This window comes from Nuphar pumila, chromosome 4 (assembly GCF_984573655.1).
Source record: "Nuphar pumila chromosome 4, dmNupPumi1.hap1.1, whole genome shotgun sequence".
Lineage (NCBI taxonomy): Eukaryota > Viridiplantae > Streptophyta > Magnoliopsida > Nymphaeales > Nymphaeaceae > Nuphar > Nuphar pumila.
In genome coordinates, this window is record NC_143252.1 from 20,970,310 (window position 1) to 20,983,396 (window position 13,087).

Consider the following 13,087-nt stretch of genomic DNA (forward strand, 5'->3'; position numbering starts at 1 on the left):
AATGAGCAACCCAGCCCTGTAGGGCTCAGTTCGACAACACAAAACCCAACCCAGTAGGGTTGGGTTCGACAATGCAGAACCCAACCCAGCAGAGTTGGGTTGCTCAGTGCAGAACCAACCTTGCAGGGCTGGGTTCGACAATGTAGAACCCTGCAGGGCTGGGTTCGACAACGTAGAACCCTGCAGGGTTAGGTTACCAACTTGCGCAGAACCCAGAGAGAGATTGAGAGAGAGAATACCTTGCATGTGCAGTCAGTGGATGCAGTCGGTAGAGAGCTCGGGTTGGAGTGTCGAAGGAGAAGAGAAGTAGGAGAGGAGAAGGGGAGGCATCGGGCGGGGGGTAAATTTTTGCCCTAATCCCTCGCCCAGCCCATTTTATCATTTTTTTTGTCCAGGTTTGGACTTTATGACTCTAGTTGCGTTGACCACACCCAAGGTCGGCTTGACCGCACTGGGTGCCACACCCTCACCAACACCCAAGTCGCATTGCGTCGATGTGGATGCGGCACCCTGTTGGTCGAATCCCTGTGACATAGTATATATATAGATAGATAGATAGATAGACAGATTATTTATTTATTATTTTCTTTTTATTCTCCATTTACTTAAGATATCTCCCTGTTTGAATCTATTAAAAATAGTTAAAAAATCAAATTCCTGAAGAATAAAAAGACAACTTGTGTTTTGGTACAAATTTCAGAATTTGTAGATGGTCCTAAGTTACACCTCTCAAAATCTTAAGTATTTCTTTATTCTTATATTTTTAAAAATTCTATCATTACATATTGTTACTTTGCATCAAAATTCGGGGAGAAAATCTGTCATAATTTAATAATTGAAAATATTTCCCATTATGGGCACCTTTCACAACGCTTGGATAGATATGGAACTAGGTTTGAATTTTATATAAATCATTATATTTGGAATAAAATTAGAAACTATAACTCCGAAAAATAGGGTGGTATATTACAAAAACAGCTTTCACCATGGAGATCTAGAGGCATTTGTACCTAGAAACGTTTGTAATAAATATTACTCATATATATACATATATTGGCCTACCACCAGCCTACCCCGAGCGAACGAGCGTTTTTGGGTTGTTTTCGCAAATCTGACCCTACAGATGTGTTCGACACAATGTTGTAATTATGGTATCGTAACCCATATCAGAAAGGTTGGTGATACGGGTGTATTGTATCATACGTAAGATATAGAAAAAACCCCATTTTAAAGTTCACAAAGAATAAAAAAACATAAAAATCATAAAAAAATCAAAAAAATAGAAAAAAACATAGAATAAAATAGAAAAATAAGAAATCAAATTTAAGTAGTATGAACGATTAAACATACACATGTACTACTATAACATGTGAAACAATATTGTAACAAATTAACAACTAACAAAACAAAAGGTTTACTGTTAAAGAGTTACATTAGATAACAAAAAAAAGAAAAAAGTTGAGTAAAAAAGTTATAACAATCACATAATACATAAGTAAAATAAAATTTAAAATAACTACAAAAAATAAAAAATATGACCACAAAGAGAAATAAAACACATTCAACAACTTAATATACAATATTAAGTAAACTTAATTATGACAATTGAGCATGAATAAATATGTGACAATTATCAAATATAAAAGTTATAATTCTGATATTATAACAATGTATCCATTACATATATCAAGCGTCTGAAATTAAACATTAAAAAGTTAAAAAATCAAAAGTAATATGCCATTTCTAAGTGGTAAGCATTAATCAAAAAAAGTTTCATAATGTCTTCATTAATTAGTTTCACTAATTACAATAAGCACAAGAGTTGAACAATTAAAACAATAAGTTTCATAATGTCTTCATTAATTTGTTTCACTAATTACAATAAGCACAAGAGTTGAACAATGTGTGCTCTTCCATAATAATATTTCTTTTCTCTTCTTTCTTGTCTTCACTAATCACAATAAATTAAGAAGAAACTTTTATTTTTTTGTTCACATAGCTTGCAAAATAAATGAACAGGACTCTACTAAAGTCTTATTTATGTAAAAAGTTGTCACTAAAAGTGAAAAAGAATTCAAAATAAATTACTTGAAAAGTTTCAACACAAAAAAGTGAAAAAGTAGTTGTATCTTATGATACGGTCCGATACAGTGCATTTTCTGATTCAGCGGCATATCGTATCACGTATGGGTGATACTACGATATATCGTATTGTATTGATACTACGATATACCGTATTGTATTGTACTATACGATAAGATACAATACTGATAAAACTAGTTCGGCATGGTCGATTTGCTAGGAAATAACACTTGGATCATAGTTTTTTGATAAAAAAAAACATGATTTTTTAAGCCTGGAATATTTATGAAAATCTTAGACCGTCGATTTTAAAATTTTATAAAAGCCTACTTGCATGTCGGAATAGGATTATCCAAAAGTCGATTCTTATAAAATCAGGCATGTAGAACACATCTGTATGGTCAGATTTAAGGAAAACATGGAAAAACCTTTAAAAGCCTAGTAGGCTAGTGGTAGACCAAAAAAGTGGCAGGCAGCTACCAGCTACTTTATATATATATATATATATATATATATATATATATATATATATATATATATAAGTCCGGACGATCCAAAAGTCGATTACTATAAAATCAGGCATGTAGAACACATCTGTATGGTCAGATTTAAGGAAAACATGGAAAAACCCCTTTAAAATCATAGTAGGCTAGTGGTAGACCAAAAAAGTGGCAGGCAAGTACCACCTACTCATATAAATAAATATATATATATATAAGTCGACGGTCTAAAATTTTCATAAATATTCAAGGCTCAAAAATTCATGTTTTTTATCGAAAAACATGATTCAAGTGTCGTTTCCTAGCAAATTGACCACGCCAAACACATCTGTAGGGTCAGATTTGCAGAAAACAAGCTGAAAACACTTGTTTGCTTGCAGTAGGCTGGTGGTACGCCAGAAAAGTGGTAGGCAGCTACCACTTTCTAATATATATATATATATATATATATATATATATATATATATATATATATATATATATATATATATATATATATATATATATATATATATGTCATGATAACATGTGATTTTGCATGTTGGATCTTGTCTGGAACAGTACACACAAATATTCATGCATGTTTCTGGAGCATAATATTGGACTGCTAACCAACCCTATATATAAACAAAATTAATCTGCAACTTTAACTTGATCAACTCAAGACCTAGCACTGGAAACTTAAATATCATGATAACTAGAACATGATGACAACATGTTTCCAATAATTCTCAATTTCCAGTGCAATAAATTCTTGTAGTATGACTGTTAACCACTTTTCTCATGATCTGAGTAGCATTTTATATTACATTAACAGGAAATAATAATAACAACTGTAAGAATAACAGTAGAATCATAACCATAGTTCTAAATGATTTCAAAATAGAAAAGAAACACAAAATGAACTGCATGCCTTGCAACTTGATGCGTGCCTGCATAAACGAGACAAAGAACACGGTTGACCACACTTGGGTGGCTTTTGTTCCTTTTCAACTCCACATGGGACCTGAAACAAATTCATAAGCACAGACTAGTAAATATTGATAACATAATCACAACTAGAAAACCTAGTAAGATAAGTCAATAGAAGTGTCGCATGTTTCATGTATTTATAGATTTCATTTTATACATACTTAGCCTCAGAAAAGCATAAGATGTGTTAATACCTCCATTTTTTTTGTAATTCTTATGTTTGTGAATGTGTTCATTCAGTTGCTTGTATGTCTGATCGCTTTGTTATAAAACAATGTTGGCCATGGCCCGTTCCTCATTTCCATCAGTCAATCTACAAAAAATAGTATATCTATTTATTGCATCCAAGTAACTAATAACCTCCTGTTTGACATGAGTATTATCTACCAAGTCTGCATACCAGTGTCGTACCCATACCTATAATGGGTACTCCGAGGTACAGGTCAACTGGGTTTCACACTTAACTCGACCCATCTTACTCATCTTATTTATTGTGCAGTTTACACTTGACATCAGAAGTATGGATAGACATCAGGCAGACTAGACCCGGCCCAACCTGAGGCCTATTAGGGCCCGACCCAATTCATGATCCGCTGAAAGCCCAACCCTACCCTTGTCAAGTTCAGGTTCGGTCAGGATCTGACCAGACTAGGTTCAAGGTGGGCTGGGTCAGGCCATTTTATACCCAAGTAAACAGGCCGAGAGGGTCATGATCCAATTAGACGATTTTTTATCCCTACCCAAACTCAGCCTATTTACTAGGGCCATGCTAGGCTCAAGTCTTATCGGGCTTTGGGCTGCATAAGCAGTCAAATCATGGCCCATCTCAAACTGGTTACCTGACTACCCATTGGGCACCCGACCAAATGTCCAACTCGAGTCATAATCTACTTTTAATTTTATATTTGTTGATCATTATTTGTTAGTTAACTATATATCTTTGACATGCATTGGACTTTTAGTTTGCAATTGACAATCAATAACTTCATATCTATAGCATTTGTAAAATGTAGAATTTTTTTTGTGTATAATATATATATATAGAGAGAGAGAGAATGGTAGCTGCCTACCATTCAACTGGTTAACCACCAGTGGATGAACGTGGAATGTCTATTGCACACGCAATGGATGCCCCATGCTGGCGGTCATTAAAAAATGACTTTTAGCAACGCGCCTAAGCGCCGATAATAGCGTTTAGTGATGCTTTTGTGTGCCGCTAAAGGGCCTTTTGACCCTTTGAAGAACGAGCATCGTCCATGTAATATCTCACAAATTTTGCCTAATTTTAAAATTTAATAAATATAATTTTTATTAAATAAATACATTTTTATTATTTAAATTGATATAATATATAATATATATACATATATGTGGCTGATGTTAAATGGATCCAGATATGGATCTTCGACCCTATGGGCCGAGATCCAAGATCCATGAGTAGTTGGAAAGATAAGCTTTTAAAAAAATAGAATATATAATATATATAGATATATATTAATATTATAATTAATGTTTAGTTTAGAAAGATTTCTATTGCCTTAAAGGAATAGAAATCTTTCCCAAAAAATAGGGGACGTCCTCTTTAGAGAGGAGTCCTATTAGTATTATAAGAAGAGGCTCACGCCTCCCTCTCTCAACATCGATTTTTGAGAGAGAAGGGGAGGCTGAACCGAGAAAGAGAGAGAGAATGAGAGAGAGATCAGCGTGGGGAGGGGCAACTGCAGCTCTATCAACGTCTCCTCCTACTACTTTGTTCGAGGTTTAGCCCACAACAAGGAAAAAGGTACGAGTTCCTCTCTTAATCCGATGGATGAGGAGACTGGCATGGGTTGAATCAAGTGTTGGATTTAAGAAAAATAAAAATTTGTGTCTTTATGCACAGACTTTGGAATAGTCATGCCTTGATTCTTGCTGGTCTGTACATAAATTTCTTTTTGGTTTGATGTTCAATATATGAACCTGCGTTTTTCCTTGGGGTTTAAAACCTAAGCTGGTTAGGATTATTTACAGTTGTTTTTGGTTTGGTGTTCAATATCTAAATATGTGTTCTTATAACCTAAACTGGTTATGCTTTAAAATCTAAATACCTTTAGAAATTCTTGCTGAGAATTTTTAATGTACTGGTTTTAAATTTGGGTCTGAATGTTTCACATTGGGCCTATAAATAAATCTGCGTTTTTTACTGGATTTAGGCTTAATATAAAGATCTGTATTTTCGATATATGAAAAGCCTGAAATCTTGGTTGTCGAAAAATCGTGGTTGTTGCATGTCTTGATCGACTAAACTTTGATTTCTTGATTGTTGATCAACTGTCTTGATTGGGATTGTCTAACCTACCAATGTAAATTTTCTTTAGGGACTAATGCTCTGAAGAAAAAAAAAATCTGCTAGGATTAAATGTATTGGGCATATATATATATATATATATATATATATATATATATATATATATATATATATATATATATATATTTTATTTATTTATTTATTTATTTTTCTAATCTGTGAGTTTCTTGGGCTGCATTCACGTTGATGAGCTCAAGAGCCATTAAAATGTGATGTTCTTGGATTATCGCATGTACTGGTTCAGTTTAACGTGTATCCTGAAATTTTTTATATATAGAAACCTTGTATTCGAGTTGTCGACATTCAACTTATGCCTGAATTAAATGACAGATTATTGATTTTTCAGTTGGGTCTGATGGTTTTGGTATAATATATATATGTGTGTGTGTGTGTGTGTCAAGAATCCAAATTTTTGAGTTGATCAAAGACAATATATATAAATATATAGAATACCGTTTAAGACCTAGGTTCTTTTGGTGATGATTTGAACCTGGATTGCTGTCATGGATGTGTGTATGAAATGCAGTTGAAATCAATATGTATCTACGATTTTTCTTGAATATGTCAAGCATGTATTTTGTTTGTTACATACATCTTCAGTTTTCTTGAGCATATATGTGTTGATCAGTATATATATATATATATATATATATATATATATATATATATATATATATATATATATATATATATATATATATATATATATATATATATATATATATATATATATATATATATCAGTCAGCATATATATACCGATCAGGATATATATGTATATATATATCAGTCAGCAACATATATAAATTGATCAGGATATATATATACATAACAGTCAGTGTATATATATATATATATATATCAGCATATATTTATATATGTATATATGTATATATGTATATATACATATATATACAGGCATATATATATATGTATAACGTGTTGCAGTCAATGCATTCTAAAACTTTTGGTCATCCAATTCTTTATCCAATGATTTGATTATGCATACCATATTTAATTTCCTGTTTTACTGTGGATGCCCACATCACATAGTTTGTATCATTGAGTCTCACGGGTAGGGTGACAACCACTTTTCGTTCATTCTTCATAGGTACAAAAAGAGGAAGAGAGAGAAAAAAGAAGAAAGTGAAGGCAGAATTCTTTTGGGCACCACGAGTCCACGATCATACGATCTACGATCTCACGTCCACATGAGCACGCTTTACCACGATCAAAATAGCAATGGCTTTGATACCATGTAATGAAACCAAGAGCTCTCCACACACCTCAAACAAGAGGCCAATACAAATCTCACAAAGAGGGCAAAAGCACAATAGCCACTTAAGGGTTTAGAGGTACACGCAATAATAAAAAAATAATATTTATTTCACTTGAAATGCACACAAGATGCATGGCTTTACAAGGGGCTCAAGGCCCATATTTATATACAAATGAAGGAGTGAGATGCTCCAAGAAATAGTTGTTGGGGGCTCCCCAACAGCTAGAAATCTAGTCCTTGGGAGCTCCCAACAGCTATAATATTGTTGTATTGTCAATGATAGAAATGCCCTTGACAATATAACAATGTACAATAAAATAAAAAATAAAATAAAAGATAAAAGGGGTGACACCTATTACGGTGGTCAAAAGACCAAAATACCCCTGGACTGTGTGTATATATATATAACAACTACCCATATTTTAATATTTGTATGTATTGTAATTAAATAGAGAGAAAATCTCTTCATGCATGTTTACTTGTAATGGTGATACATAAATATTGGAGTCTTTCACATGTTCATAATTAATATATTTAAATGTTAAAATATCATATTTGTAGTTTTTTCCATTTTTTTTTGTGACTCGGACTCTTTAATAAGCCCAATTTATAACAATCCTTTATCTCTGAAAGAATTAATTGGTCTTCTTCATACGAATCTAATTTTTGTAAGTTGTTATTTTTAATTGTACGATGTTGATTGACTTTATTTCTCCATTTTAGAGGTGCTAATCTAGACCATTTGGCACATAATAAATTGTATTGGTAATAGTAGTAGTATAAGTAGAAAGTGATTTTATAGTTGCTATGAAGGGAATTATATTTGGATTTGTTTCATTAGTATCATTTTGTTTCATCATTGTAAGTGTATCTATTTAGAATCTTTTTTGTTGAGTCAAGAAAATTTGTATATTGATCCTATAAATGTTAGTGTGGTAGATGGGATATAAAGGGCGTGAAATAAGATTGCTAGACTTAGAGATCATGTGAGTTTTTGACTGTGTAGGTTTGGGGGATTATGTAACCATGCATGTTTTCCTCTTTATTTTAAAAAGAAAAAAGAAAAAGAAAATGGTACATGACAGACTAGGCAGTGTCCACAGAAATAGTTGTTTTATGTTGATATGGGTGGAACAGCAGCAAATGGTGCAGAAATAACCAGAGTGCAGTTTGTTGCAGTAGGCTTGAATAATTACCCATATGCAAGCTTGTTAAGCATACAGACAGCATCACATATTCAAAAGTCGAAAATGAAAAACAAGCTAATGATTAATGACTAAAATGAAGGAGTGCATACAAAAAGGCTAGAGAAATTTTACCTCAAAATGAGATTCCCCACAAAAGCACGCAATGGTCACCATCAAAGGACATGGAGCACAAGCACCACTGTAGTAAAAGTGAAACTAGAATAAGGGAGGCATGGTGAAAAGACAAAAAATGGACAAAGCACAACCAGACCAGACTTGCATATAAAAATAAAACCTGGTATAGAATGTTCTCTTGTTAAAACGAGTACTAATAAATGATAAGCAATAAACAAGCATAAGCACGAAACAGTTTACATGCTACATTTGTAACATACCACCCTATTTCCCCAAGTTATAGGACTTAATTTTACTCTAGATATAGCAATTTATATAAAAGACAAACCTAGGTCTTTATATGTCCAAGTGTTGTGAAAGGTACCCACAACAGGAAAATGTTTTTAATAATTAAATTATGAAAGATTTTCTCTCAGACTTTTGACACAAAGTAATAATATGTAAAAAGAGAACTTTTAAAAATATAAGACCTAAAAAATACTTAATATTTCAAGAGGCGCAATTTTTTACCCAACCGCAAAATTCTGAAATTTGTACCGAAATTCTGAAGGTGGGCTTTTATCCTTCAGGAATTTGAATTTTTGGATATTTTTAATGGATTAAATATGGGAGCGTTTGCTTATTTACATGTAATTGTTAAATTTTATATATATATATATATACACACTGAAATACCCATCAGGAGTATTTCAGTCATTTCCTGTATGTAATGGGTGTCAGCCTAGTAGAGGCTGACTTTCTTTTATTTATTTCTTTATTTCTTTTTTTTATTTATGGTTTTCATATGACTGTTGGGGCAGCAGCCCAACTAGATGGGCTGCCCCCATTACCTCTTGGCATCATTTTTACCTTTTGGCTGTATTAGGCTACCCTATTATCTCTTGGCTGTATTATAAATAGGGCCTTCTCCCTTTGTATCTTTCAATGCTTGCTAAGCATTTTCATAAGTGAAGATCTATATTTTTTTATGTGTTGTGTGTGCCCTTTGTGGCTTTTGTATGCACATAGTGTGCCTTGGTAATTGTTCTCATTTGAATGTTGTATTGTCTCACAGTAGACTATTGCTTGCGTAATCTCTTTTGTTTATTGTAACCCCTTTGTGGATTTGTCATTTGTATTTTAGCTTGTTTCATTACATGGTATAAGAGCCTACGGCTCTTGGGATTGTATGAGACTTCTCCAAAGATTGTGATTACAAGGAAAGAAATTTCTCCAAAGATCGAGATCGCAAGGAAGGTCACTTCTCCAACTCTCTATTAAATGGCGAAAAAGAATCCATGATGGTGGTTGCATTCAAGCTAAATGACTTCAATTATTTAATGTGGGCCGCCACTATGGAGCATCAGAACATGTGAGTGGTAATTCAAGTGAACCTCAACTTTCTCCCACCAAAATTGATCATGAAGAAGCAAGAGAGAAACACTCAAGGATCATCTCATCAAAGTAGAGAATTTAGAGGCCGAAAATGTAACGACCCCAACTCCTACCTTTGAAAAATGCGGAATATTGTTTTTTTTTTAAAAAGTCGCAGAAAACTTCCCAGAGACCTGGGGTCACTACAGTTCCAATTTCAGTTAGATAACCACACACCACAAAGCAACTTACATTTATCAATCATAACCAATCCACTGAACTCTTTTATTAATGAATCAATAAGAGTAATATGTTCAATGTCAAAAGTGAAATATCAAATTGCAGGAAATCAGAAGAACTAAAAGAAAACACAGGTAGAGTCACTCTGTCCGTAAGTGAAGCCGTCTGAAACAAATGTGACCCTCGTATCCCTCAGAAGCGAGTCGACTTCACCGATCACCTGTGCCTGGGAAAAACCAATAAAATAAGAGGGTCAGAAATCCGAAGAATTCTGCGTACAGGTTTCCCTAATGAATCAAATAAGAAAAAGAGCATAAATAAGATCCATGTAATAATTTGAGGAATACGATTATAATTAATTCCTAAGTCAATTAACCATTCATGCATAATTAAACATTTAACAGGAGGGAACACGAAATATGTAACATTGATCACAACTTAATCAATAAGGCAATTAAAGGTAAAAGAGGTCAACATCATACAATGATCAACATAAACAACCAAGTGAACAGGTAAACATGCATGAACTAATGCAGAGCAAGAATATGCATGATTTATGTACAATGCATGAACCATTTATTATCTTTCATTTAAGCTTTGTTCTTTCCATATGCATGTCCTATTAAATGCACACAATCTTTAAGTTCCTCTTTTTTTATTTTATCATTGCCCGCGGATACACCAAACGGGTACAATCCCCGAGGTCAAGTAGGGTTCCCGGGGTAGCTTCACACACAATTTGTATTTTATTATCGGGTTCCAAACTTAGCACTCGACCGATATCAGGAAACAGCACCATCCATCGGAACCTTGAAAACAGCATCCAAAGTCGGGGACACCAGGGAAAACAGCATCCACTGGCGTCACTTTCTTGGTATACCAAAACAAACTCACAGCTGTGACTAACACACCACTCCCGGGTAAAGTGGCGGATTCTCCCTAAAACCGTGGCCAGGAAAAGAACCTCAATATCGGGTTCAGGGGCAACAAAACGCACACGGAGTTTTTGTATCCTCACGGTTTCCCCTAAACCCGCAATATCCAAGATTCTCACGCTAAAGCAGGGACATCAAGGAGAAAGTGAATTACACTGTTCTTTATTTTCTTTTATCTGGTTATTAATTCATTTCTTTTACGTTTGCAAATTTACATGCAGAATTAATAACATAAGCTTGCACATCAGCATGCTAAGCTTTTCACGAGACCACCGCCCATGACAACATAGAACAGTGTGGTAAAACAACAAATCTCACATTTGATTTGTTGAAATGCATCAAAATAACTAAATCAGAGAACGACTAGTTCTCGAGGCTCACCCAGCCCCTGATGATCCAATTGACCATAAATGCATTCATAAACAAAAATCATCAATTACATGCCTCTCTGCATAATTTTCCACATGTTTTTGATGTATATTTATGACAAGTTTTAAAGATGTGCATGAAACAATAATATATTTATGCATGTGCATGAGTTCACTATTCCTGTGCATGTGCTTTTATGAAATCATTTCATACACATGCATTCATTTATGATTCATAAGTACGTGTGGACAATCAAGCAGTATTATACATGTTACACACACATCGATTTCATGTATGTATATGAACTTAAACAAATTTTTCGATAGCATAATACTTAGGCATATCAGATCAAATCAATGCATATGAACAATCTCATTCATAACATGTATTAAAATTACCCTACATGCATATAACTAAATCTGGAAATTTAACTTGCAAATTTAAAGATCTAGCTCTAGAATAATAACACTAAGTGTTAAAGTATACACTTGATATATATATATATATATATATATATATATATATATTCACAGTTCCAATATATATTGCCTATGCTAAACAACAACCTATCTCGACCATAATAGGCTTTCTAAACATAATGCAGATAAAACCCTCGAGTTGTTTGACAATCATGTTTCAACCCAAAGTTTGACATAATAGAAAAAGTTGGGTATTGACCTGCGGTTTAGAATTGATACACACCATAATAACCTTGGAACAATGAACACAACAAAGCTATAGTGATTAGGATTTCATTAATCAACTAGATATTTATACATGCTCTAATAAGCCACACTAGGTAGGTACTATTCCCACACCATGAGCATATAAAAATCTGAGGATGTAAAAGAATTCAGAACATATGTGATTTCTAGCAGGGTTGTTAAATCAGCTCCTGCAAGGGTCTGGATATCAAAGCTTCAGAACATATGTTTTATATTCATTGGCAGGAGTTAAAAATTTATACCACGACTTTACATGTTAATAACTAAAACCCACCACTCATATTATCTATCTATTTTCCTGTTCAATTAACCATCTCAGTAGACGAGAAGAAACTCCCGAGGTGGAGCCTGTACAATAAGTATTCTCCACAACAACCAAACTGAACCATGAAGCCAACAACACCCAATTCAAATGGCTTGCACAAAGAATCTTTGTGAACATGCCAGATATCGTGCGTGTAGTTTTCTTGAACGAGTTCTTTTATCTCCAATGTTTCCCCAATTTGTAACAACAATTGAAATTCAATAAATGGGGGAAAGGAGATTTCATGCATATTAAATGAACAAATGTTCTGATCTTTCTAAATTATTCATAAAGAGCCCTCTCTGTCTTTCAATGTCTCACGAACCACTGTCAGCTGATCAAATAAAAGACAGGCATGGATTGACTATTGCCCTTACACCTTTGTAACCACTGGGAGTATACATTTTAAATTTTCAACCATCAGCTACCAATGAAAGAGTAAAAACTTCCAAATATCTACAGCAGTGGACAACTCAAAGTTATGAAACAGGACATCATCCACGAAAGTCAAATATGACTATACTGATACTGAATTTTTTTATAAGACAAACAGGTGGCAGATTCATTAACACACAACGTTAGAATAAAAAAAAAGACTCTCCCAAGTGATGTGATCTTCAGAACTAAAATGAACATGGTAGGAAAATGCAAGAAGTGCG

General features: G+C 33.6%; 1 protein-coding gene across 1 annotated transcript in view; it reads right to left on the minus strand.

Moving 5' to 3' along the window:
- The window catches only part of NFXL2 (NF-X1-type zinc finger protein NFXL2), an 83,552-nt gene that overhangs the window by 47,729 nt on the left and 22,736 nt on the right, over positions 1–13,087 (minus strand). The window contains exons 4-5 of the mRNA XM_090004900.1: positions 8,500–8,566; positions 3,496–3,588 (exon numbers count right to left, since the gene is read on the minus strand). Coding sequence (XP_089861026.1) covers positions 3,496–3,588; positions 8,500–8,566 — 160 coding nt within the window. The remainder of the gene's footprint in view (positions 1–3,495; positions 3,589–8,499; positions 8,567–13,087) is intronic.